Source organism: Chanodichthys erythropterus, chromosome 21 (genome assembly GCF_024489055.1).
Source record: "Chanodichthys erythropterus isolate Z2021 chromosome 21, ASM2448905v1, whole genome shotgun sequence".
In the NCBI taxonomy this organism is placed as follows: Eukaryota; Metazoa; Chordata; class Actinopteri; order Cypriniformes; family Xenocyprididae; genus Chanodichthys; species Chanodichthys erythropterus.
In genome coordinates this window covers 2,750,706-2,778,595 of record NC_090241.1, presented here as the reverse complement: position 1 = coordinate 2,778,595, position 27,890 = coordinate 2,750,706, and the positions used below count along the sequence as shown (strand labels likewise).

General features: G+C 34.7%; 1 protein-coding gene across 4 annotated transcripts; it reads right to left on the bottom strand.

The window, feature by feature from the left end:
* Nucleotides 1–4: 4 nt before the first annotated feature.
* Nucleotides 5–27,890, bottom strand: tgfbrap1 (transforming growth factor, beta receptor associated protein 1). Of its 4 annotated transcripts, none has more exons than XM_067374717.1 (12): nucleotides 27,813–27,890; nucleotides 20,810–21,511; nucleotides 17,656–17,850; nucleotides 14,520–14,674; nucleotides 14,341–14,423; nucleotides 11,624–11,965; nucleotides 11,277–11,334; nucleotides 7,476–7,619; nucleotides 7,229–7,375; nucleotides 6,974–7,133; nucleotides 4,478–4,914; nucleotides 5–2,489 (listed from the first exon to the last, which is right to left on the bottom strand). In XM_067374717.1, exons 2-12 carry the CDS (start codon nucleotides 21,495–21,497, stop codon nucleotides 2,295–2,297), a joined length of 2,604 nt encoding a protein of 867 aa, XP_067230818.1. In that variant the 5' UTR covers nucleotides 21,498–21,511; nucleotides 27,813–27,890; the 3' UTR covers nucleotides 5–2,294. The 4 variants fall into 4 exon arrangements, with proteins under 4 accessions (XP_067230818.1, XP_067230815.1, XP_067230817.1 ...); XM_067374714.1 differs by lacking the exon at nucleotides 27,813–27,890 and adding an exon at nucleotides 23,589–23,710; XM_067374716.1 differs by lacking the exon at nucleotides 27,813–27,890 and adding an exon at nucleotides 23,266–23,579.

Below are 27,890 nucleotides of genomic sequence, written 5' to 3'. Positions count from 1 at the left end.
AGTGATTACCAACATCATTTATGTTTCTGAAAAGGTTAATCCACACCAGTATGTGTAGGCTCTTTAGTTTCTAAAGCAAAAGTATCATTTTTGTTAGGATTTAATGGATTCAAAGATAGATCGCACAAAAGTTTCAAACAAAGCAAGTCTCTGGGAATAACTAGAAACTACTTGGAAGTCAACAACAAAAACACTGCCAGCAAGAATGCAAGCTGTTATTGAGGCCATACACAAAAATTATATCTTTTTATTTTTTTATGTGAGACTGAATTAAGACTATTTAGTTGCATGATAAATGAAAAAAAAAAAAAAATGTTTTAAACCGATTCCTAAAATATGTGTTTTCTCTTTATGACAGGTGATATAATAAATTTAAGCATATATATATATAAATATGAATCATATGTATAATTAGATTTTTCCTCCATTCTTCAGGCTGCAGCATCAGTCAGTCACATGATGCTTCCGCAAACATGTTGGACTGTTAAACAAATGGAACAGGGCCAATCATTTGGCTCTTCTGCCTTTCTATTAGACTCTATATGAAGTACATCATCATAAACAGTGCTCTATTCATGTAGGCATAATCATTTATTAAAATGGACGTCTTTACATTCTGTACATTCCACCTACACTGCCATTGATTTACAAAGCAACAAACAGTAATTAATACAGTATGTACACCAGTATCCATGTATATTTATATGTATAAAATACTTTAAGTGGATATAAAGAGACGTAGCAATGTAGAGGGTTTCCATTTAGATGCACAAGCTGAAAAAGTTCATAGTCTCACTTCAGACAGACGAGGAGGAGGAACGATCTGGTTGCACGGATGAAGAATGGAACTTTTTCTGGGAGAAACGCATCAGCAAATCAAAGCAAAGACCAAACAGCGCACATGAACTTCCCTACGCCGGCATTTCAAGAGTGGAACTTGTGCTGGATCCACAACCTAAAATATTGTGTGCAACAGTATTTCAATAATGTGTAACTATGGGACAATTTTGTTTGGATACAACTTAGCATTATCCCTGCAGCCGTTGACCACTATAATAAATGTAATAGTTTCACTTGTTAAACCGTTTCTGTGAAAGCATCTCAAGGCAACTAGTAATCCATACCATTCCCTGGTTATAGCAGAGGTCATTTTTAGTATTTATTAAGTAGGCAGTGTTTATTCTGTGCTTTTTTTCCCCCCTTCACTTATTCCCCCTTTCACAGAGAAAATATTTCAAATACTTATTCAAATATAAGGTTAGAGATTATTCTCAAGCGAAACCCTCTGCTACCATGCTTCCCTAAAAACCACACAACGTAATTGATCATGTTAAAATATTTTTTGATCTTTAAAATCACAGCTTAGCAGTAAGACATGATGACTCGTATCCACATCACCACATGCATATGAGAAAAACATTTTGGATGTCATAAGCAACTTTAGCATTTCATTATAACATGTACACAAACACAGCCTGAGTCCATCGGTTTGTTTCATATGGCTACCGTTTGACTAAATATCACTTTGTATCTTAAACTTGACTTTGAAGGAAAAGCCAAATCAAGCTTGGGAAAGAGGGAATATTTCTCTTGGGTTGTGCCAATTAATCATAGACTTTCAGTGCAGAATTTTACACTCCAGATCAGAAGATGAACAAGGGAATTCTGGAAAATCTTCCCTTTTTATCTCAGAAAATAACGAGTTTAAACGAGCTATGATGACCAAACCATATTCAAAATCATTTTTCTTTTTAAGCATTTCTCCCTTATATTAAAAGAATCATGACGCAATCAATCACTTAAGGCCATAACCCGTCAGTCTCTGAGAACAGAGCAAGTGACTTTGGTGTTTAATGAAAACTATTGACCGGTTGAAATTGCATGAACCAATTTTTGATAATTCCGCTCACAGGGAACAGATGGTCGAGACACTGATATTTTGACCTCAAATGGTTTGCAAATAATAGTTACCATGGATACCACCCATTTAAAAGCGAAGACAACCACTGGACCAGTCATCATAAGGCAATGCTAAAAAGATCAACCAGCAGACAATGTCAGGTTTTTTTGGATTTTAGTTTGACGCTCATTAAAATGTTCATATTCATTGTCAGTGTTGTGTGTATGGAATAAATAGCATCTCAATTGCCAAAACACGTATTTGATGCCCGACTCCCTCGGGTCCCGTTCGCATCAAGTGCTCTCGCACGGGCTCCGATGCACTCAGCCTTCTCACGCGTGCGGTACAGGTGCAACGCCAGCATGTGTCTCCTGCCCCACTGCACTGATCAGCTTCATGTGTGGTTGCTGTGGTGGGCGTTTTCATGTTGGCGCTCTATTGGGAAGTCCCGGGCTTTCTTGGCGACACAGTGAATGTGGACCGGCGTTCCTCCGGGCAAGCAGGCGCAGTCTGGCTCACTGAAGGTATTGTGGCACAGCTGGCATCCCTTCTTTTCAGACACTAATACTGGGCCGCCTCGATACTTCAGCTGTGAGACACAGAACGCGGTGGTTAGTGGGTCAATGACATACACTGTTAGAGTTCAAGTATACACTGCCCTCCAAAAGTTTGGAAACACCCCTGGCAAAGTGTGGTTTTGGACGTTATCAGCATAAATCCTTATTTTTTGGTGCAAATACATTAAAGTAACTTGACTTTATCATTGATATATATATATAAAGTTATCATTCATGTTGGTTGTTTGATTTTGAACAACAAAAATGTTCAAAAGTTTGTGGTCAACATTACATTTACCAAAGGTGACAGTAAATAAATTGATTTCTATTTCAAATAAATGCAGTTCTTTTCAACTTTCTATTCATCAAAAAGTCCTGAAAAAAATCTATCCGTTATTAAGCGGCTGTTTCTCAAGCACCAAATCAGCATATTAGAGTGATTTCTGAAGGATCATGTGACACTGAAGACTAGAGTACCCAAAGGAAGCATGTTTCCGCCACTGAATAAAAAATAAAAAAGGCTTTACTTTTTTCTCGCAATTGAGTGTTATAAAGTCAGAATTGGGATATGTAAACTCACAAATGCAAGGAGAAAAAAAAAAAGTCAATTCTGAGATAAGTTGCAATTACCTTTTTTATTTTTTATGCAGTGGCGGAAACAAGCTTCCATAGACCAATCATTTTTCAAAAAATATTTAAATATTTACTCATTTTATACAAATATCATGAATTATGACATTAATTAATTAATTGTGGGGGTCACACCGCATGACATTTATTGCAACCTGAACTAACTGATATTTTATTATCTGATTATTTTATTATCTTTATTATTTCTATTATCTGATATTTTAAGCAACTTATTGACCTTGACCCAGTCATTGGATCTGCATGATTTGACTACTTCATATGATTGATTTTTCAAACAATTTTTATTTTTAATTTTTATATTTATATAATTTTTATATTAACAAGCAGTTAAATAAAAATGTTCCCCCCTAAGAAATAATAATATAAGACTGTCAAACTAGTATACTACTATTTAGGTTCTCTTTTCAAGAATTTTATTCTTTTAATGTTTTTTTTTTTTTTTCTCTCTCTTTTTCTCTGATATCTAGACAGTTGTATCACCCTGGCATTTTTGACTTTATGCCCTGCAAAAATATCAAAACAAAATTTGATTCGGAAATCATCAGAAACTATAGGTACAGGGGCACACCTTATTAAAAATTGTGCTTTTCACTACTCCCGTAGTGTATGATTGCAGAAAAATATATATGTTTTTTTATTGAACATTGATGGAGCAACACAAAATTTTGTGTGAAAATAAATAATAAAAGTGGTTTGTTTTGTTTAAAAATCTTATAAAATGTATTTGGTGGAAAGACACAAAGTATTAATAGAAATGCTTAAGCTAAAGTAATATGTTTTGAATACTAAATTAAAACTTCTTCTAAATGATCACTTTAGCAAAGTTTGTACTGTTTTCTGTTTATTTTGATGAAATAATTTATTTTTGTTCAATAAATATACTGTCTGTCATTAAAATATGTTCATTTTAAAAATACAGAAACAAAATTCTGAAAGCATTGAAGGAGATTTCATAATAATTTAAATAATTAATATGATATGATTAATATAATTTTAATAGGATGATTTTCTCCAAGGTGGACACCCATCTGATTCTAACCATGTGATGTCATCAAATGGAAAAGTCATTTTATCATGTTAATTACTGTGCCTTTAACCCCAACAGCAGGTGTGCATTTTACCTCGAATACCATACTTCACTTATTCTTCTGTTATTGCTTTAATTACCATGAACAAAACTGAAAATCATTAACAAGACCTTTGTCTCAAAATATAGTTAATAATTTTATCGATTATCATTTGCAACATAAATCTACAACATTTTTAAAAACATTAAATATTAGATCAAATTAGAGCAGAATCAACTATATATATGATTTAGGAGAGGACAGGATCAGGAAAGGTTCCCCAAGCCGGGACGTGAACTCACCCTGTCATGCTGAAGCTGAAGGTTTTGTGCCCGGGCCAGCCCCACTGCAACCTGGGAAGTGCAACGTGCATGAACACTAGCCCTCAGCGCCCCACACAGGAAAGGACGGAGTAACGGTAGAGACCACTCCTCTGGGAGGAGCTTTAACACACGCACCGCATCAAAATCTTCAGCATGTCGGTTAAGCAGGTCGACTGCAGCTATTGTCTGTGCCCCTCCCGGTAATTCCGGGTCCAAGTAAACGCTCAAGAGTTGGTGGAAAAGGTTCTGACGGAAGGACCGGTCCTGAGATGCAGAGGCCCAGGAGCAGTATTCCTCAGCCGCAGGAGAGTCTTTGAGCTGGTGCACTAGAATGTGCAAGGCCTTGTCATGTTCCTCTAACTTCCCATGTAGTGTAGCTCGCTCATGTAGCAGCAGCTCAGAGTCCTGAACTTTACCTACAAGCACACAAGCAGAGGTAACCATATTTTAGCTCTCAACACTATGCATACACATATACCGCAATTTCAATTTGAACTGTGATATGATAAATAATGTTATTATACCACTGGTTTCAAAGACAGGGCTTAGCCTAAACCCGGATTAGGCCTTAGTTTGATTAGGATATTTAAGTAGCTTTTATAAAAGTACACTAAAAAAAAAACATCACTGGTGCACATTTTGAGACAAAACAATGGCACCGACACATTTTAAAGATAAGATATCAGTACGTATATAAGTTGCTTTCAGTTAAAACAGCTCAAACATGCATTTTAGTCTGAGACTAGCTTAAGCGTTGTCTGTGAAATCGGGGGAAAAAATAACAATCGGTGTTCATTTTGATTTAATTTGATTTTTTTTTTTTACAGCAAATTTTTTATTTAGTTATAGTCAGTCTTTTGACTAAAATGCCATTTCGTTTTAGTCATATTTTAGTAATCTGAATCGTTTTAGTTTTAGTCGACTAAATATCATATACGATTTTAGTCGACTAAATCTACAGCAGATCTAAAATCTAATGGTTTTGTTTAAATTATAATGCATTAATTAAGAATTTCTCTAAAATTTCCAAACTCATTATATACTCCTGGAGAAAACCTCTATTAACCTGCTAATATGAATGAAATTCAAATTTGAACATGCAATACAGACACACATTTAACTGCTGTGACATAAAAAAATATATTATCTTAAAAATAAATACAACCACTTCTCCTAAAGAACATAAATGCATTATTTATAACAACTTGCATAGCCTACATATTTATTTAAATATAATTAATCCTTATTAAAGCTATTAATGAGCAGTGAGTGATTTACTTCTGTCTTTTGTTGTTTGATTAATATTAAGGGTGCAGACGGTAGCAGGTTAATTAGGCTGCTGGCACTTTAAGACTGAATGCTGGGATCCAATGCACTGATGCAATTCCGATATTCTCACAACTATTAACATTTCTTACAACATAACCAACCGTTTACGTGAATACTTCCCAAAACAGACATTCTTACATAATGTTCTGTGTATTTGTCCGTTTACCGAAAAGATGAAAAAGAGAACTCGATTTAGTACTCAAACACTGACGTATCGAATACACCCTTTTTGTGCTTTTTGAGATTTATATGTCTGCTCTTCTCTTTCTCCCAAACGTTTACTTTATTGAACATTTTATGCAACAAGTGTATGATCTACAGCGTAGGACTGGATCTCTTCCCAAATCGTCCCTCCCTAACATTTTCATCTCGTTTTTATTCATTGACGAAATTGTCAATAGATCTTCGTCATAGGTTTTGTCACTCAAAGCTGGTTTTGATTTAGTTTTTTCATCTGTAAAAAATGTCATTGACAAAAATAATGATGAAAATTATTCCTCAACGAAATAACAATAACAATCAATGTTTTTTTTTTTTTTTGCCCACACTCTGCTGTCAGTTAGGCCCGTCACAAATAACCAATGTATCAACTTATCATGCAATATATGTACATGACCTCAATAATTTTTGGTGATGCAATCTATCACCCATTATGTTTACATGATAATGAATGTCACCAACATTTGTTCCGGTGCAAATATAGTACCTTTTGTGCATTTGCAGTTTTTTTGTTTTTTTTTACTTTGCACTTTGCAGATATTTACCATTTATTCAAGTTTTTTTTATTTAGGATATTACATTTTTTGATCCCTCATTTCCATGATCTAAAGTTTGAAAGTGTGTAGGCCTACTTGCATTATTATGCTGTTATATTATGATTATATATTCAGTGGCATAAAATGGTCTTAAAATGACAATAATATCATTTATCACAATTATTTCTGGAACAATTTATCGCACAACAAAAAGTAGTTATCCTGACAGGCCCACTGCCAGTAAACGCAGTAACTCTATAAGCATGTTCACACGTGTAAAAGCTGCCCTTTTTGCCAAGGGGAACAATTAATTGTACTGCAATCAAAGAATTAAAAGTCCTCATAAGTCTATTGGAGAAAAGGCACAGGCACGCAGGTACCGGGTACCTACCTAGCAGTAGCTGGACTCTGTAGAGATTGGACTCTTTCAGCAACCGTTGTAGTTTCTGGCGGGCAGCAGACAGTTGTTCCTCATTGGCTGATGATCGTGATATCAGGCTCAGGACTTTGTCTGCATACAGCACGGCCAGATGTGTGTGATACTTCTCTTTCTGACGGAGACACAACACACAGAGTTGGGAAACCTTTAGCATAGGTACAGCCCTGGACTAAAGAATCAATAATGCTCTGGCAGTGGTGCTCTTACCTGCAATCTCTTCTCTAGCACCAGGTGTTCCAGGTAGAGCAGAAGGGCTTGACTGTGCTTCTGCAAATACGTAATCACGTCATCTGGGTTTAACTGCCCCATCTTCTCCTCTGAGGTAGGCCTTTTGGTGAAGATCTGGACACCAATCTGTAGGCAATTCAAAAGAGAGAGTCGGCCACCTTTAGAATATTCTGTAGGTAAACGATAGATCTAAAATAGTTAATTTCAATGAGGATGAAGTACACACCTTTTGATCTTTCTGTAGTGCCCAGTCTGCATGTCGCCACACGAGGTCAAGTTTGGTGCAGAAACTAAGAAAATCCACGACATATTCAAACAGATCCGGTCGTGTTGAGTCTTGGAGATCTCCGTTGACAATCTTAACCCACATCTACAACAGGACAGGACCCAAAAAATGCTCTTAATCATCCATTGCCTGAGAGTATATCCAATGGACTATATGCACAGAACGTTCTTAAGGATAAGCCAGCTGGAAAACTTCCGGTCAAATGTCACTCATTGATGTGTCGGCATCTTCATCTTCCTGAGGTAGCTTTAACAGCATCAATAGTGTAATACTTAGTTTATAATGAGAATATAGTCACTTAAATAGTCAGGTCTAGTGTTAATTTAGTTACTCAAGCATAAGACAAAAGAGACACGTCCCTCAATGTTCCTTCTCCGCAAAATTCAATCTGACCATCAGTTTTCACACTTTTGTATGGGGAAAAAAAAGCATTAACACATTGTAAATTAAAGATTTATTGTGCACTTTAGTTAGATTTATTAAATAAAATGTGAGTTTTCACAAGTGTGCTGAAATCATTGATCTTGTTCTGCTCTGACTGACAGCTTCAGTGATTATAAGAGAGAGCGCGGTGATCACTTTGTGTCATTCATTCACAAGAAAAGTTTTTGTGAGTTTTGTGAGTACTTCATACTTCACCTTGACAAAATGTATTTTTAAACCTAGTGATTGTATAATTTTTAATATTTATTCAAAAGCAAAACTGAGTGAAAAAATATTACAGCTAATATGAGCCTATAAATGGTCCTCTGCCGCCATCTGCTGGTTATAATGGTAATTAATGTCTTTTTATTTTAAAATAAAAGTGTTTTCTGTCAAATGTTGGATTTCCTACATCTTGAAACATTCGGTTTTTACAAAAGGGGACAATCTCAGAAGAATGAACAGATAATGTTTTCGGTCATCACATTAAAAATAAAACTGCTGAAAAAAATGTTGCATGTCCAATTACAGACACTGGGTTTCTTATTAAAACGTTTGCAGTAGCTTCAAATCTTTATTGCAATCAATAAAACTGGTTTACTGGCAAATTAGTTAAGTGTGATCACTGCATTAAAATATAAATACAGCATTAAAGAGTCAACCATTGATGGTTTTGTACAAATTTATATCTTGCAAATGACTTTCTCGCAATTGCATGTTTATATCTTGCAATTGCGTGTTTTTATCTCTTAATTCTGACTCATATGAACTCGCAGTTGTGAGTTATAAAGTCCAATTCTGAGGACTTTATAACTGTACAGCGAGTACAGAATGACAACTAACAGTTCACATGGCCAAACTGGCTTAATGAAAACCAGGAAGTAACCGAGCATATGGTCAATTGCAAGGTTCTTAAATAGAACTGCATCTTGCTTAAAGGGTTAGTTCACCCAAAAATGAAAATTATGTCATTAATTACTCACCCTCACGTCATTCCACACCCGTAAGACCTTCGTCCATCTTCAGAACACAAATTAAGATATTTTTGATCAAATCCGATGGCTCAGTGAGGCCTGCATTTCCAGCAATTGACAATTGACACTTTCAGTGCCCAGAAAGCTACTAAAAACATATTTAAAACGTTATGTTTTGAAGCGACAAGAATACTTGGTGTGCATAAAAAAAACAAAAAAAAAACAACTTTGCAAATATCTAGTGTTTTTAAAACACTGCTTCATGAAGCTTTACGAATCTTTTGTTTCGAATCACTGGTTCGGAGCATGTATCAAACTGCCAAAGTCACGCCCCCAAGTGGTGAACCACTGAAATTTCGAAACAATTATTACGTAACGAAGCCTCGTTTACTGAAATCACGTGACTTTGGCAGTTTGATACACGCTCCGAACCACTGATTCGAAACAAAAGATTCGTAAAGCTTCATGAAGCAGTGTTTTGAAATCACTCATCACTAGATATTGTCATAAAGTTAGTTTTTTTGCCACACAAAAAGTATTCTCGTCACTTCATAACATTAAGGTTGAACCACTGTAGTCACATGAACTGTTTTAAATAATGTGTACATTTAAGTTTAATGTCTTTAGTAGCTTTCTGGACCTTGAAAGTGTTAATTATCTTGCTGTCAGTGGAGGCCTCACTGAGCTATCGATTTTATCAAAAATATCTTAATTTGTGTTCTGAAGATGAACGAAGGTCTTATGGGTGTGAAACGACATGAGGGTGAGTAATAAATGACAGAAATTTCATTTTGGGTGAGCTAACCCTTTAACATGAATGTTCCAGGTTAAATACACATCACAATTTCCATATTCCTGTTTACTACTGAGTTATTACTACTACTTTTTAACTGATCATGACACAAACTGAAACACTGTATATACTGTATATTTAGACAGACAAGATTTTCAAACAATTTTAAATCACACCAGTCTAACTCAGATAGACCGATACATCATCCAGACAGATTAACTGGCCAATACATGGCCATTAGATTATCAGTCTAAGCCAACTTCTGCATCAGATTTGCTGATTAACGGAAGCATTTATCCACACAGTTAAATATCAAGTAAAATAAAGCCTTATCAAATGGATAGTGCATTCTCTACATCTTCATTGTGTGTGAATTTAAGTAAATATAGCATGAAAGTGATCATTAAAGTGTTAGTTCACCCAAAAATGAAAAAATGTCATCATTTACTCACACTCAAGTTGTTCCAAACTTGTATAAATTTCATTTTGCTGAACACAAAGGAAGATATTTGGATGAATGTCATTAGCCAAGCAGATCTCGCATCCCATTGACTACCATGGTAGGAAAAAAAAAATACTATGGTAGTCAATGGGGGGCGAGATCTGCTTGGTTAATGACATTCTAATGACATTCTTCCAAAGATCTTCCTTTTCATTTTTGGATCAACTTTTCTCCTAGGGGGTTTTTTCCACCCCTGGAAGTCAGCCGACATTGGCTTAATGTAGCACCATCTTGTATATGTTACATATTACCACGCTTGTTTGTACAGTTTTAACCACTTCCCTTTTTTTTTTCTGTGCTTCTAATATGTAAAGCTGCTTTGAAACAATTACCAATTGTAAAAGCGCTATATAAATAAATTTGACTTGACTTGACTTGACTTTGTGTTGGAACAACTTGTGGGAGAATAAATGGTGACAGAATTTTCATTTTTGGATCAACTATCCCTTTAAACTCTGCAAACCTGTGTTAAGTTTATTTGCCGCTATTAGATTGTATTTATAGATATGATATGGTATGGATATGATTTCATTTTCCACTGTAGGGCTGATAACAGAGCTCTTTGGAACGTAATACAAATGCGTCAGTGGTTGCCTTGGTAATGCTAGAGTTTACAGAAGGTATGAGATGTAAATAGCGACTGCGTTATGGAGGAAGATCAGATATTTCTATTATTAACTTGTGTTTACTTCACTCAAACAGCACACATGGACAGCTACAGAGAAATTGGTAGCCAGGCAACAGACAAGAAACAAGTGACCAATCCTGAGTGGTGACGTCAGTACACGCATTTTGTCAGCAGTTAGCCAACAATTCTGGGCCGAGAGCGCTTTGTAATCGTGCCGAGACCAAGCTCAAATGAAAATATAACCGCAACCGTTCCTAGAACCGTTCTGACCGACAGTGGAAAAATGCATATGGTTTTCCGCAAAAATATTTAGCAGCAACTGTTTTTAACATTATAATAGATGTTAAAAGAAATAAAAAGACAAAAGAATATATAGTTATATATATATATATCAAACAGCACATCAGGAATCAGATCCCACCTGTAAAGCAGCAGAATCCTGACCATTGTAGTGATAGAGAAGCCCAAGAGCGTAATACCTGAACAGAGAGAGAAAACACCATTAACAGTCAAATCACACACACATTAAGAAATGTAGCAAGTCATTCAAACACTGTCATTTATTAAAGATTTAATTAATGCGCTGCCATGACAACTGCAGTGATTAAAAGGACAGAAGGCATTGATGATTAATGCATCATGATGGTTTACAAGACAACAACCAAAACATGAAGCTCAACGAAGGCATCAGTTTATTCTTGCAAAAATAAACTGGACTGAATCTTTATTTCAACGGCTACTCAAAGAAATATAAAAGCGAGTACCCACTTGTGATGCTTCTCGAGCCAGGGGGCGCTGTCTGCCAGGAGACAGGCATTATCTGAGGCCAGCAGGTCCAGAAGACTCTCGTGGCCGGTCTCTGCGTACAGCTTCAGCAATGCCGTATCTACGTCTTCACGGAAACCATTAGCGCTGTCGCTGCTGCGCACCTCGTGTAGGTAGCTAATGAGAAAACGTTTGAAGCGCTGTACCTTCTCCTGGTCACCCTGCGTCAAGTGGTTCAGGTCAGCAAATTCATGAAGTGGTGGATGGCACCGTGTGAAAGAGGAAGAAGCGGGCAGGAGCAGCGGATAAAGAGAGATCAGCTCCCGTACGTCCAGCTGTCCCTTCCTGAGACGGGCATCAGATAAAGCAATGTTGTTATTATTATTATTAATTATTATTACTACAAGGTTTTTATTTTATTAAAAGCTTATTTTTATGTATTATTATTTAAAAAAAAAGAAATTTTTATTTTGCTGTTTTATTAAAAACAAAATTCAGCCATATTAAAATAAAATTAACATTACAGCGGAATCCTGTGTTGTTACTGTTAATTAAAATTAAAACTACTAAAATTATTTTTGTTAATTGAAATAAAATATAAATATTAGATGAAACAAACAAAAATTAGAAATGACCTGAAACTACCTAAAATACAATAAGTTTAAGCACTACAATGTATGGAAGCTTGTTTCCGAGATAGAATTGTGAGAGAAAAGTTTTTTATTTTTTATTCCGACTTTTTTCACCCTCACAATTGCAAGTTTACAAAAAAAATATGTGATATAAATCTGCAATTGTAAGAAAATCTCAGAATTGCTTGCTGACTTTTTTCCCCTCAGAATTGGACTTTATAACTCATAACTGCGAGTTCATATTTCACAATACGGAGTCAGAATTAAGAGATATAAACGCGCAATTGTGAGATATAAACACGCAATTACGAGAAAAAGTCAATTGCAAGATAGAAATTTGTAATTGAAAGAAAAAAGTCAGAATTGCGAGATATAAACTCGGAATTGCAAGAAAAAGTCAAAATTGAGATATAAACACGCAATTGCAAGATATAAACTCAATTGCAAAATATAAATACATAATTGCAATATCTACACTCGTAATTGCAAGAAAATCTCAGAATTGCTAGCTGACTTTTTTCCCCTCAGAATTGGACTTTATAACTCATAACTGCGAGTTCATATTTCACAATACGGAGTCAGAATTAAGAGATATAAACACGCAATTGCAAGATATAAACATGCAATTGCGAGAAAAAGTCAATTGCAAGATATAAATTTGTAATTGAAAGAAAAAAGTCAGAATTGCGAGATATAAACCTGTAATTGCAAGAAAAAAAGTCAGAATTGCGAGATATAAACTCGGCATTGCAAGAAAAAGTCAAAATTGAGATATAAACACAATCGCAAGATATAAACTCAATTGAGAAATATAAATACATACTTGCGATATATATTAACTCGTAACTGCAAGAAAAAAGTCAGAATTGCGAGATATAAATGCGCAATTGTGAGATATAAATGCGCAATTGCGAGAAAAAGTCAAAATTGAGAGATATAAACAGTTGCAAAATATAAACACGCAATTGCAAGATATAAACTCAATTGCAAAATAAATATATAATTGCGATATATACACTCGTAATTGCAAGAAAAAAGTCAGAATTGCGAGATATAAACACGCTTTTTCCCCTCAGAATTGGACTTTATAACTCATAACTGCGAGTTCATATTTCACAATACGGAGTCAGAATTAAGAGATATAAACACGCAATTGCGAGAAAAAGTCAATTGCAAGATATAAATTTGTAATTGAAAGAAAAAAGTCAGAATTGCGAGATATAAACTTGTAATTGCGAGAAAATTCGGAATTGCGAGTAATAAACTCGTAATTGCAAGAAAAAAAGTCAATTGCGAGATATAAACATGCAATTGCAAGATATAAACTCAATTGCGAAATATAAATACATAATTGTGATATATATAATCTCGTAATTGCAAGAAAAAAGTCAGAATTGCGAGATATAAATGCGCAATTGTGAGATATAAACATGCAAATGCGAGAAAGTCAAAACAGAGATATAAACACGCAATCGCAAGATATAAACTCAATTGCGAAATATAAAGACATAATTGCGATATATAAACTCGTAATTGCAAGAAAAAAAGTCAGAATTGTGAGATATAAACGCGCAATTGTGAGAAAACGTGAGAATTGCAAGATATAAACAAATTAAAAAGAAAACTGAAAATATAGAAATCAAAATGTTAATAAATACTATAATTAATAGTAAAATAACACTGGTGGTCCATTTGCTCGATCCTATTCCAGGTTTTAAAGATAAAAGGCCATGTTTTTACATAGTAAATCATTCCAGATGCACCTCCTCGTGGTCATATGAAATATTACAGTAGTACTAGCAATCCTTGATTCAAAGGGGTTAATAGTTCTTGCCGTTTGACAGACATAGCAGCTTAAAATACATGCTGAATGGTACATCCGCTGATATTTATGACAGCCATTTATTCAGTTATCAGACAAGTTTCTGTTCTCCATCCATTAGCATACGGTGATCAGGGTCAGGTGCGCAGAGGGATAAGAAGCAATTAGCAAAGAAGTTAATTAACTCCATTCAGTCATCCTCTGAAACATCTGGGCCTGAGCAGCAATTAACAGTATTAATTACATGACAAAATGATGCACTTCACCTAAAATGCTCTTTTGCTTCTAAAAACTGAAGCTGGCCAAATTGGATGAATCCTGCTTGTTGGAGAATTCTTTTGTGCAATATCTACAACACAAAAAGAGAAAATGATCAATTAAAATCCTTTCTCCAATTGAGAGAAACACTCTTGTATCTCACCGTTTTTAGAACAGTTCAGTGTACCTGATATTTTTCTTTGGGAATGTTTCTCTGTGCGGCCTCGGTGAGGGTCAGGGCCTCTTCAACTCGATGGCTCGCCAACAGGTCTTGGATCTGACGCTCCAGAGGGAGAGGCACCAGCATATACACCGCTTTTGATGAGGCCAACACCACCTTACCTGAGAGAGGGCACCAGAAATAAAGAGATTAGAGGCTCTTTATGTTTTATTCTCATTTTAAGCAAGCAATACAAAAAAAAACTACCCAGCAGGTTGGGCAAACAACTGCTGGATTAAAACAACCCAATTGCTGGGTTTGACCATTTTCAACCCAGCATTTTTAGTGCATAGAGTTGCAATGTAATGTGGAACATTGAGTGGTGTAAAACCAATAAAAAAGCCACATTCATGGAAATAAATGCTCTAGAATAAAGTACAACACATTCATAAGACATGAGAATGTGTGAGGGATGAAGGTTGTAGATGATTAAACAGCTGAAAAATAAATCAAGCGCTTTTGATCTGCACAATAATGAGTTTTTGATGCGGGCATATGGTGAATGACCTGATCTGAGCTTGTCATAACACATTAAATCAGGTGTTCCTGATTAAATTGCCTTGACTACATTCTCTGCACTGCTTGCTTTATTAAATGCGAATGTGTCTGGTTTTTGCCAAGCCGTTTCAAGCACTATCAAGCTTTAGCAAGACTTGACAGGAGAAAATTTCCTTGCTGCTTTGTAGGGAAATTCACCTCAGCACTTCAGAGAAATCAATACTTGTAATGACTACACTGCAGCTCTAGCAATCTGAAGGAATACCAACTAAGACAGTGGAGATCTTTATTTATAACGGCTTAAATCAGTGATTTTTCAACCACTTCTTTATCGTGTTTCCAACAGGATTTTGTATCTTTCACTAAATGTTCTCATAAAAACAATTAAATCAGTCAGACTTGCAGCTTTAACATTGCTTTCAAAAACAAGTTATTTGCTCATTAAGTGAGTCGGGTGCGAGCTGATTCAGTGTGGAAATGAGCCGGTTCAGTCCGATGACAACTGAGATTGAGAATGATTTGGGGTGAACGTGTATTTCAGTGAAGAAAAGTGGCACAGATATACATTTCTGCTCAGTTTACATGTCTACTGCAACATTTTTGATTACGAGGGATCATAAATATTGCTTTTTTTTATTGAAGCTAACTTTTCCGTATGAATTATTATTTTGTAGAATATACTTAAAGATGCAGTACAGGAGGTCGGAGATGTTATTTCTGACTAATGAGCAACATTATCAACTCAATAGACCATTAAAAGAGGCAACCATCTGAGGAATCATCCACTGTTAAAACAAATAAACCTTGTTCAGTGAAGATCATTTGACTTGATGTAGTTGAAAATGTGGTTATGAGAATTTAATTTAGGCATTTACTCACACGTAAACACTGATCTGCCAACATAAGCAGTAGCTCAACCGAACGTGAATGAGGCACAAGATCTAACCTCTTTCAGAAGCTCAAACATGCTGCGTGAAACATGAGAATGAACCTCATTGGTTACGAAGGACGTTTGAGCTTCCAGAAGAGGTTTGTCCTTGTGCATTATTCATGTTCGGTTGAGTAAAAGCCTAAATTAAAGGATTAGTTCAGTTTTAAATAAAATTTTCCTGATAATTTACTCACCCCCATGTCATCCAAGATGTTCATGTCTTTCTTTCTTCAGTTGAAAAGAAATGAAGGTTTTTGATGAAAACATTCCAGGATTATTCTCCTTATAGTGGACTTCAATGGTCTCCAAACGGTTGAAGGTCAAAATTACAGTTTCAGTGCAGCTTCAAAGAGCTTTAAACGATACCAGACGAGGAATAAGAGTCTTATCTAGAGAAAACATCACTCATTTTCTAAAAAAAAAAAAAAAAAAAAGTAAAATTATATGCGTTTTAACCATAAATGCTCATCTTGAACTAGCTCTCTTCTTCTTCTTCTTCTTCTTCTTCTTCTCTATTTGAATTCCAGCTGCTAAGTGTATTACTGCCCTCCACAGGTCAAAGTTTGAACTAATTGTTATATACTTGCACAAGCATATTGTATATCACAATTTGGTTCAAACTTTGACCTGTGGAGGGCAGTAATACATTTAGCAGTGTCTACACTGCTGGAATTCAAATAGAGAAGAAGAAGAGAGCTAGTTCAAGATGAGCATTTATGGTTAAAAAATTATCGTTTCTCTAGATAAGACTCTTATTCCTCGTCTGGTATCATTTAAAGCTCTTTGAAGCTGCACTGAAACTGTAATTTTGACCTTCAACCATTTGGGCTCCATTGAAGTCCACTATAAGGAGAATAATCCTGGAATGTTTTCATCAAAAACCTTCATTTCTTTTCGACTGAAGAAAGAAAGACATGAACATCTTGGATGACATGGGGGTGAGTAAATTATCAGGAAATTTTAATTTGAAAGTGAACTAATCCTTTAAATCTTTGCACTATAAAAAGCGATCGAGCCTCTTCAGAAAAAATTGGACTAAACCGCTCGATTCATATGGATTAGCAGTATGATTTCCAATCACTTTATGACCTTTTTGAAGAGTCAAAGTGTTCATTGCAAAGGCAGTCAATAGACTGACAGGCATCTCTCATATTTCATCAAAAGATCTTCATTCGTGTTCAGAAGATGAACGAAAGTCGTACGAGTTTGGAACAACATGACGGTGAGTAATTAATGACAGAATTTTAACTTTAGGGTAAACTAACCCTTTAAATACGTCATTACAATGAATACGTTTTTCTGAGATGTTATAAAAGGAAGGAATCATTATCCCATTAAAACTGGCATGGCAAACTTACCTTAATATTTCAAAGGATGTTCTTCTTTAACCATGAATACAAAAAAAAACAAGTTTTTCCATTCCACTGCACTACTTTTGCATTGTTTTTCAATGTAAATGTGCTAGATGGATGTCTTTAACCGTTGCACTCATATCGGGAACATATTGCAAGGTCTCGTGCATGAAACAGCTTTCTAAAAACTAAGTTAAAAGAAGTTCAACTTTTAAAAAAATGTGCCGCTAGACCTTTTTTTCGTTCCCCACGTCTCGCGGTTTTCTGTGAGAACTGGCCTTAAGGGTGCAATAATGCTAAATGTATGGGACAGCACTCTTACCTTCAAAATCCTGCAGAAGGTGTCCATCTCTGAATGACAGCGTCTGTTTGAGCTGCTGGTCCAACATGCTGTGAACAGTCACAAAACCTTCATCCAACGCGACCACATACGGGAAACACACAGCCGCCGCAATCACGTTCTCTGACCAGCTCACCGGAGCACGCTGAGATATGCCTTCAGCGTTAGCAAACATCCCTGAGAGATAAAGATACAGAGAGATGCATGACTCATCACAAATGATCACCATGACTACAGTCACAGCAGAGAAGACAGATTCATAGCTCTCGTGGGGTGTGGCTGAACTTATAAAAAGCACAAACAAAGAAATAACAGACAAACAATTTATGATACAGACACCTCAGGAGTGGCATTTCCTTCAAAACATTTTGGTTTGCAAAAAAGTGATTTGCATCTCTTGTCTTATAGAGCGCATGACATTTTTTTGTAGGCCAAAACCAGGAAACAAGCTCAATCATTCTGAAATCAATCAACCAGTGTTGAGCATTACAAGTAACGTGACTTGCATAATTACTTTTACTTACTTTTTTTAATTAACCAGTAAATTAATGCATTACTTTTAATTTTACAACAAAATATTGGTTACTTTTTTAAAATAAGTAATGCAAGTTACTTTATTTTCCCATTTATTGACTGACTCCTGTGCCCATGTTGAGAGAAGAGGTGTTGTGTGTGAACATGATGGATATTGTAGTTCTAGACTAAATGTGAACATGCATTTACTCATCTCATTTGCACAGAAACAGATTCAGTATGCCTCAAAATAAATAAAAACTGTGAGATGCAAACTCAGAATGTTACAAATCTGCATTAATTAAATATGTTAAACAATACTTTATGTATTTAATCTCACTTTATTGACCAATGTATTTGCTACGGACCTTCAAAGATCCAATTAAACCATTGCAAAAATTACTTTAGATTAAAGGGTTAGTTCACCCAAAAATGAAATGATGTCATTAATGACTCACCCTCATGTCGTTCTACACCCGTAAGACCTTCATTCATCTTCGCAACACAGTTTAAGATATTTTAGATTTAGTCCGAGACTTTTCTGTCCCTCCACTGAAAATGTATGTACGGTATACTGTCCATGTCCAGAAAGGTAATAAAAACATCACCAAAGTAGTCCATGTGACATCAGTGGGTTAGTTAGAAGTTTTTGAAGCATCGAAACTACATTTTGGTCCAAAAATAACAAAAACTACGACTTTATGCAGCATTGTCTTCTCTTCCGGAATCCTTTCCATTGAACTGATTCCATTGATTGATTCCATTGAATTGATTCCATTGAATTGATTCCATTGAATTGATTCCATTGAATTGATTCCATTGAATTGATTCCATTGAATTGATTCCATTGAATTGATTCCATTGAATCCTTTCATCTGTCGGCGTTGGTAATGCACTTTTGCGTCATTGTTTTTGGTGATTAGGACATCCGCGACATGCACACTTACGCACCATTTTAAAAAAAATAGTAATACCAAAATACAAACAATGTAGAATAGCTTGAATACAGGGTGCGTCTCCCTCAGACTGTAAATGAAGCTCGGGCGCACCGGATAACACGTCAGCAGCGTCTTATGTCAGCAGTGTCACTGCAGTGTCGTGAACCACACTCCGGAGCTGAAGGGGGCAGTAATCCATAAAACAGGAAAGAAGAAGAAGCCTGAACGCGGCTTGACAACAGACCCGGAAGAGAAGACAATGCTGAATAAAGTCGCAGTTTTTGTTATTTTTGGACCAAAATGTATTTCCGATGCTTCAAAATGTCACGGATGTCCTAATCGCCAAAAACAACCACAGCGACGTAAAAGTGCATTACCAACGCCTACAGATGAAAGGATTCAATGGAATCAATTCAATGGAATCAGTTCAATGGAAAGGATTCTGGAAGAGAATACGATGCTGAATAAAGTCGTGGTTTTTGTTATTTTTGGACCAAAATGTATTTTCAATGCTTCAACAAATTCTAACTGACCCACTGATGTCACATGGACTACTTTGATGATGTTTTTATTACCTTTCTGGACATGGATAGTATACTGTACATACATTTTCAGTGGAGGGACAGAAAGCTCTCAGACTAAATCTAAAATATCTTAAACTGTGTTCCGAAGATGAACGGAGATCTTACGGGTTTGAAATGACATGAGGGTGAGTCATTACTGATAGAATTTTCATTTTTGGGTGAACTAACCCTTTAACATCACATTTGTGTTTCTTTTTTGTTTTTTTATTGCTGACAAAAGTGTGTTAAACTTTCTTTTCCTGCACCCTATTCTGCTGCAATTTAGAATAGCAGCTGAGCTGAAAGGTTTGCTCTTCGCTAATTTTTGTCCAAAAAGTTTTTGTTTCGAATTTTTTTACTGGTACGAAACCTTTACCAAGTTTTGGCACTTGCTATGTGAATATATATGGATATGATTTGAAAAGGTTAAATGGTATGGGAGACGAAATTCATCTAGTGAAAACTTTTGGTACAGCAACCAAACAAAATCTTACTGAAAGCTCATTTTTGTGACATATCAAGCTCAAATTTGGAATACAACTTGTTTAGATTTATGGCTTTGATTTTCCTGCAGTTTTAGAGTAAAACATGTTTTTTAAAAAATTATATTTTTCATATAAAATTTTAATAGTATTTTTGTGCATTTGTCTTAACAATATAAACGTAAAATTCTGTAACTTTTTAAACTTTTCACTTCATAAATAATTTTCCAAGTGTCCTCTTTAAAAAGAGACCAACATTAAGACTGTGCTCTAAAGCATTCAAAATGTATGATGCTGGAAATTTCATTTTCAGGTCTATGCTCAAAAAGTAAATAAATGGATTATAACTACAGCATAAATATTATTTAGTACCATAAAATACAAAATATTAAATAAAAAACATCTTGACAACCCTAATATTTATAGAGACATACATTTATAATTTATATTAATATCCCCTGAACTATTAAATCACATCTAAACATTCAGCCACAGATCTGATCCAAATCCTCCAAATTAAGTGTAGATCCTCTGAATGTCACTGATGAAATGCTTCAAAAGGGCAAAGAAAAACCTCAGCTTGGGGAGGAAAAAATGAACACATGCACTGGTCAGTGTTGCGTTTGCTCATTTAACTCACCAAGCCCGCCTGGGGCAGCCAGGAGAAACTCTTCCCGGCCGATCCTCTTAACAATGGGTTTCCTCTCTTCACAGTCGTAAGGGAACAGGTCCTGAGAAGCTCCTGTGCTGTAGTTCAGAATCATGTACTGTGTGGACAGCGCCAGACAGATATTGTACCCGTCCAGGCTCAGGGCACAGGGCTGCTCTGGTGTGGCCACTTCCTTTAACATTTGCACTCTGTCCTCATGGACCGTACAGATCTGGACAGCCCGCCTGCGTGCGAAAACCACTGCCATTTCCACACAGAACGGGTCCCCCGTCACCGGGTTCTCGTTGATACAAAACGCAGTCACACCTTTGAGTTTAGTGCCCCCGAAGGGCACAGGCTCCAGGGTAACCATGTCCACAACAGTGATGGTTGAATCACAGAGGACGATTAGACGTTCCAAAGCAGAGGCGGCCTTCAGCTCTGCCACTGGCTTTTTCAGGCCTAGGTATTTGTGGAGGAGCTTCTGGGTATTGTAAGCCAGCTTACCTTTGGCTGTCGTGTGCTCCTCTAGTATGAAGTGATGGATGAAGCAGTCATTGGTGCCCAGGTACAGGTGTTTGCCACAGCACTCTACGCATTCGATGTTTATCCGCACTTTCTCGCCCATCACCTGCTCCCGCGCCACGGCGGGAACCAGCTCAAAAGCTTTCACACTCATTGTGCCACCCACATCTATGGAGAGAGAGAAAACGTGAGTTTAGACTGGAAACAAGTTTGAGTAATATTATGAAGAATATTATATGATATTATAATAATATAAAGAATAAAATTGCATCAAAAATAAAAGTTTGTGTTTACATATATAAACTACCATTCAAAAGTTTGGAAACATTACTATTTTTAATGTTTTTGAAAGAAGTCTCTTATGCTCATCAAGCCTGCATTTATTTGATCAAAAATACAGAAAAAACAGTAAAATTGTGAAATATTATTACAATTTAAAATAATGGTTTTCTATTTTAATATACTTTAAAATATAATTTATTTCTGTGATGCAAAGCTGAATTTTCAGCATCATTACTCCAGTATTCAGTGTCACATGATCCTTCAGAAATCATTCTAATATGCTGATCTGATACTCATTTATTATCAAAGTTGGAAACAGTTGTGCTGCTTAATATTTTTTGGAAACTGTGATACTTTTTTCAGGATTCATTGATAAATAAATAGTCAAAAAGAACAGCATTTATTCAAAAATAAAAATACTTTCTAACGATATAAATCACTTTTTTATCAATTTAACACATCCTTGCTGAAAAAATAATTAATTTCTTCCAAAAAAGAGAAAGAAAAAAATACTGACCCCAAACTTTTGAACGGTAGTGTATATTGTTATAAAAGATTTAATTTTTAATAAATGCTGCTCTTTTTTAACTTTTTATTCATCAAAGAATCCTGAAAAAAAGTATCACCTTATAAAAAAATATTAAGCAGCACAACATTGATAATAAATCATCATATTAGAATAATTTCTGAAGGATCATGTGACACTGAAGACTGGAGTAATGATGCTGAAAATTCACAGACATATAATAGAAAACCATTATTTTAAATTGTAATAATATTTCACAATATTACTGGGTTTTTTTTCTGTATTTTTGATCAAATAACTGCAGGCTTGATGAGTAGAAGACACTTCTTTCAAAAACATTAAAAATAGTAAAATTTCCAAACTTTTGATTTGAATTGTAGTTTATATATGTGTGTGTGTACTGTGAATATTTATTATGTACTTTTAGAATTCATATTATATATATATATATATATATATATATATATATAAACATAATAAATTTTTGTGTGTGTATTTATATATATTAAATATATACTGTACACAGATATTATGTAAACACAAACTTATATTTTGGATGTGATTAACTGCGATTAATCATTTGACATCACTATTATAAACATTAAAAAGACAAACAATAACAAAAGAATATTTCCTCTTTTTTGTTTAAAAAAGGTCTAAACTAAAGAATTTTTGTTTGTTTTCAGCAAGAGAGAAAACAAAACTTTCATTTTAGACTTATAAATTTGAGCAATATTATGAAGCTTATTATAAAAAACATTAGACAATCAATAACAATAATACAAAGAATATTAAAAAGATTAAAGTAGACAAGCAATATAATAAATAATATTTCCTTCGAATAATGATACATGAAAATCCATGTAAACAGAAACCAAAACCAAAACTGGTTTAATAATATCACTTAAATCATAAATCATCATACCAGTACAGTCTAAAGCAAGAAATCACAGCTCTGACAGTCAAGGTTGTGTTATGCACACATCAGTACTACAGACCTGTCCCATCAGCTTTCTCTAAAAACCAACAAGGCATTTCATTTCAGTATTAGAAAGTTATTTCCAAGACAGCCAGCAAATCCATCATAAGAAGATGCATCAACACAAACACTTACTCAATTCCTCTTCCAAGCACCAGCACCTGCTTCACATGCACGCACACAGCCCAGTTTAAGCACTTATATGAGCGACAGACAGTTCTTTGATCATGGGAGTGTTTCAAAACCTAGTGAGATGCCCATCTAGACAGCATTTTGTGGGGAGTTTTCCAAAACAAACGCACCTATTATGCCATAAAAGCTGTGTTGGAAGACAGCTAGCTAGGTTTTAAAACACAGCCTACGTGTTTGGTCGTGTGTGTGTGTGTGTGTGTTGCGGCATGCAGACAGCGCAGGTGACGCGACAGGTGATGTGAAAGAAAGCCGAGCGCATATCGTACCCCAGCCTCGGCCAGTGCGGTCCTGATTTGGGAGATGGCAGCGTTTTCACGGCCTGCCAGTTTCATTCAAGCGCCCCACTCCACCTCCCCTCTCTCTCTCCCTGCTGTAGCGCTTCCTGTTTCTCCGCCGAAATACATCCGGCCACGTGATGAGGGTGGGTTCTGGCGTTTGGGTTTGAAGGCGTTTATGAAAATTAAATCTGAACGCGAAGTGGGTTACAATTTAGGTTTTGCACTAATGTCGCTTGAAATGTTAGGTTTTACAAATATAGACTGTTAAAATCCCCATGTAGTCAATATTTTTATCCCTTAAAATCACCAATATGACATATTTAAACGTTTTTTCCTGTGGGAAAAAAAAAAAAATAAAATAAATAAATAAGTGAAATATATATATATATATATATATATATATATATATATATATATATATATATATATATATATATATATATATATATATATATCGTGCCTTAAAAAAATATATATATATATTATATATATATATATATATATATATATTCGTGCCTTAAAATAGCTTCCCTTACGAATAACCATGGTTTTACTACAAATAAATTTTTTTTAAAGAAAACATGGTTCTTGTAGTTATTTCATGGTAACCACGAATTATCTATGATTTTATTAGAAAAAAACATATATTTACTGTTTTTTGTTTTGTTTTGTTTTTGTGGTATAAATGGTGGTCTACGCCAGTTTTACAATGATAAAACCATTGTTAATTTTCGTAAGGGTTTAATGTAACTCTACACTCTTGCTGATTTAACACTGATCTATGAATATGCTAATTAACCCTTCAACGGCAGTTTGATTGACAAGCGATCTAACCAATCATAATACTGATTCCGCCATTTTGTCCGACAAAGCAGTCAGGAGTTAGAAGATTAAAGGGTTAGTTCACCCAAAAAATAAAAAAAAATAATGTCATTAATTACTCACCCTCATGTTGTTCCACACCTGTAAGACCTTTGTTGATCTTCGGAACGCAAATTAAGATATTTTTGATGAAATCTGATGGCTTTGTGAAGCCTGCATAGCCAGCAATGACATTTCCTCTCTCAAGATCCATTAATGTACTAAAAATATATTTAAATCAGTTCATGTGAGTACAGTGGTTCAATATTAATATTATAAAGCGACCAGAATAACAAAATAACGACTTATTTAGTGATGTCCGATTTCAAAACACTGCTTCAGGAAGCTTCGGAGCGTTATGAATCAGCATATCTGCATAGAGTATGTGTCATTGCTGGCTATGCAGGCCTCACTGAGACATCGGATTTCAACAAAAATATCTTAATTTGTGTTCTGAAGATTAACGAAGGTCTTAAGGGTGTGGAACGGCATGAGGGTGAGTAATTAATGACATTATTTTCATTTTTGGGTGAACAAACCCTTTAACTTCGGTGGACTTGAACTTGAAAAATGGTGTGTATTGACATCTTTCAGTGTTTGAAACAACATTCCTTCTGATGTTCATTCATGTTTATTTGATGCTATAAATGAACTAGTAGGAAGAGATGATCGGTTCACGAGCCATAACTAAGGGGGGCGGGTCTTTGCGAAGGGTCAATTAGCCCCGCCTCCACTCACTCGCACAAGCTCAGAGATCCACTCGGTCAACTTACTGAGGTAAACGCTGCACAATGGTATCGCTTTTTACAAAACTGTAATTAATATGATTAGCCTGTTAATTGACTACAAACAGCTAATATTGTTTTGCTAATGTTACACGACTCCCTTGCTTCAGAGCGGTTATAGTTAATAATATGCTAAAGCCCGGCTGCAGGTTGACATGATTGGTTATAAGGTAGTTTGTGATGTAAGAAACAATTTCACCGCATTTTTGAAACTATCTTTAGATCACTGCAGTTTTAAAGAGAAAATACTCAGCAATGGTTTTGACTTATGAATTTGTACACATTTTGTGTCTGTTTATAGTGTAGGAGGGGGCGGGACTTCAGATTCTAGAGAGCATTTGATTGGACCGAAGATTTGACGAGAAACTGAAGTGCGATGTGATGTCATGAAAATCCATGATCCATGCTAGCGGAAGTGAGAGACTGTAAGTTTTGAATGCTTATATCTCCTAAATGCGAATTTTGTAATTGTTTTGGAACACACTGACTTATTCATAATCTTAAGGCTAACATATTCATACTAAAAGCTAAAAAACTTCAATTTTGATTTCAGGGGAACTTTAAAAACTTGATTTTTTATATATATATATATATATATATATATATATATATATATATATATATATATATATATATATATATATATATATATATATATATATATATATATATATATATATGAGTACAGTCCAAAAGTTTGGAACCACTAAGATTTTTAATGTTTTTAAAAGAAGTTTCGTCTGCTCACCAAGGCTACATTTATTTAATTAAAAATACAGTAAAAAACAGTAATATTGTGAAATATTATTACAATTTAAAATAACTGTGTACTATTTAAATATATTTGACAAAGTAATTTATTCCTGTGATCAAAGCTGAATTTTCAGCATCGTTACTCCAGTCTTCAGTGTCACATGATCCTTCAGAAATCATTCTGATATGATGATCTGCTGCTCAATAAACATTTATGATTATTTTCAATGTTGAAAACAGTTGTGTACTTTTTTTTTTTTAAGGATTCCTTGATGAATAGAAAGTTCAAAAGAACAGCATTTATCTGAAATACAAAGCTTCTGTAGCATTATACACTACCGCTCAAAAGTTTGGGGTCAGTAAGAATTTTTATTTTTTTGAAAAGAAATGAAAGAAATGAATACTTTTATTCAGCAAGGATGCATTAAATCAATCAAAAGTGGCAGTAAAGACATTTATAATGTTACAAAAGATTAGAAATTTTCAGCATCATTACTCCAGTCTTCAGTGTCACATGATCCTTCAGAAATCATTCTAATATGCTGATCTGCTGCTCAAGAAACATTTAATGTGTACAATTGTACAAAATATTTGTGTACAATATTTTTTTTTTCAGGATTATTTGATGAATAGAAAGTTCAAAAGAACAGTATTTATTTTCAGATAAACACTGATAAACACTGTTCTTTTGTTCTTTTGAACTTTCTATTCATCAAATAATCCTGAAAAAAATATTGTACACAAATATTTTGTACAATTGTACACATTAAATGTTTGAGCAGCAAATCAGCATATTAGAATGATTTCTGAAGGATCATGTGACACTGAAGACTGGAGTAATGATGCTGAAAATTCAGCTTTGATCACAGGAATAAATTACTTTGTGAAATATATTCAAATAGAAAACAGTTATTTTAAATTGTAATAATATTTCAAAATTTTACTGTTTTTACTGTATGTTTAATTAAATAAATGTAGCCTTGGTGATCAGACAAAACTTCTTTTAAAAACATTAAAAATCTTAGTGGTTCCAAACTTTTGGACTGTACTGTGTATATATATATATATATATATATATATATATATATATATATATATATATATATATATATATATATATATATATATAGTTGAATGATTGAAAACCCATTAGAACTTCCAGAGAATTATGTTGAATTATGTTCTGACTTATGCACTCCCTCTGGAACTGGGTTTTAAAAAAAAATAAAAAAAATAAAAATGTTATTATTATTTAATTATTTTGTGTGTGTGTTTCTGCAAAATGTAATTTAAAATTTTAACACAAGGTGGAGCCATAGGCCAATTACTTTTATTCCAACGTCTGACGGCATCCACAATCTTACATTACTGCTGATTCATTCATTCAGTCATTTAAAAACACTATCTTTATTGTGTGACACCCAGTGTTGCCAACATTTTTCAGTTGAAAGTAGCTAAAACTGGTAGCTAAATGTCACTAGATGATAGCATAATGGCAAATGCATTGATCTATATAAATATGAATATTGATCAGTGGGCAAAATATGAATCTAGATAATGGTTTTATCCAAGAAGGTGCTAGATTTGTCCATAAAATTTAGAAAAAAGTCTCAAAACGGAGAGGGAAGTCACTAAATCCAGTGACAAAATCCCTAAATTGGCAACACTGGTGACACCATTTTTTGTTTGTTTGTTTGTTTGTTTGTTTTTTTACACATGTAGGCTATGTGTCCAGACTGGAGATGTTGATCTATGAAATTTTGTCCATATAATAAATTGAACCCTTGGTAAGAATAGATTTGAATACACTTACATTGCTTTTAATAAGCTACAGAGACAGATGCAAGATGAATCAGACCTTTGGGTTCTGTTCTGGGTTTCACTGAAAGAT

Coding starts and splice junctions, on each gene's coding strand:
- tgfbrap1 (XM_067374717.1), bottom strand. CDS start 21,497: ATGAGTGTGAAAGCTTTTGAGCTGGTTCCCGCCGTGGCGCGGGAGCAG. Junction 17,851..20,809: donor GGCTGCCCCAGGCGGGCTTG/GTGAGTTAAATG, acceptor TTTATCTCTCAG/GGATGTTTGCTAACGCTGAA. Junction 7,620..11,276: donor AGGATTCTGCTGCTTTACAG/GTGGGATCTGAT, acceptor GTCCTGTTGTAG/ATGTGGGTTAAGATTGTCAA.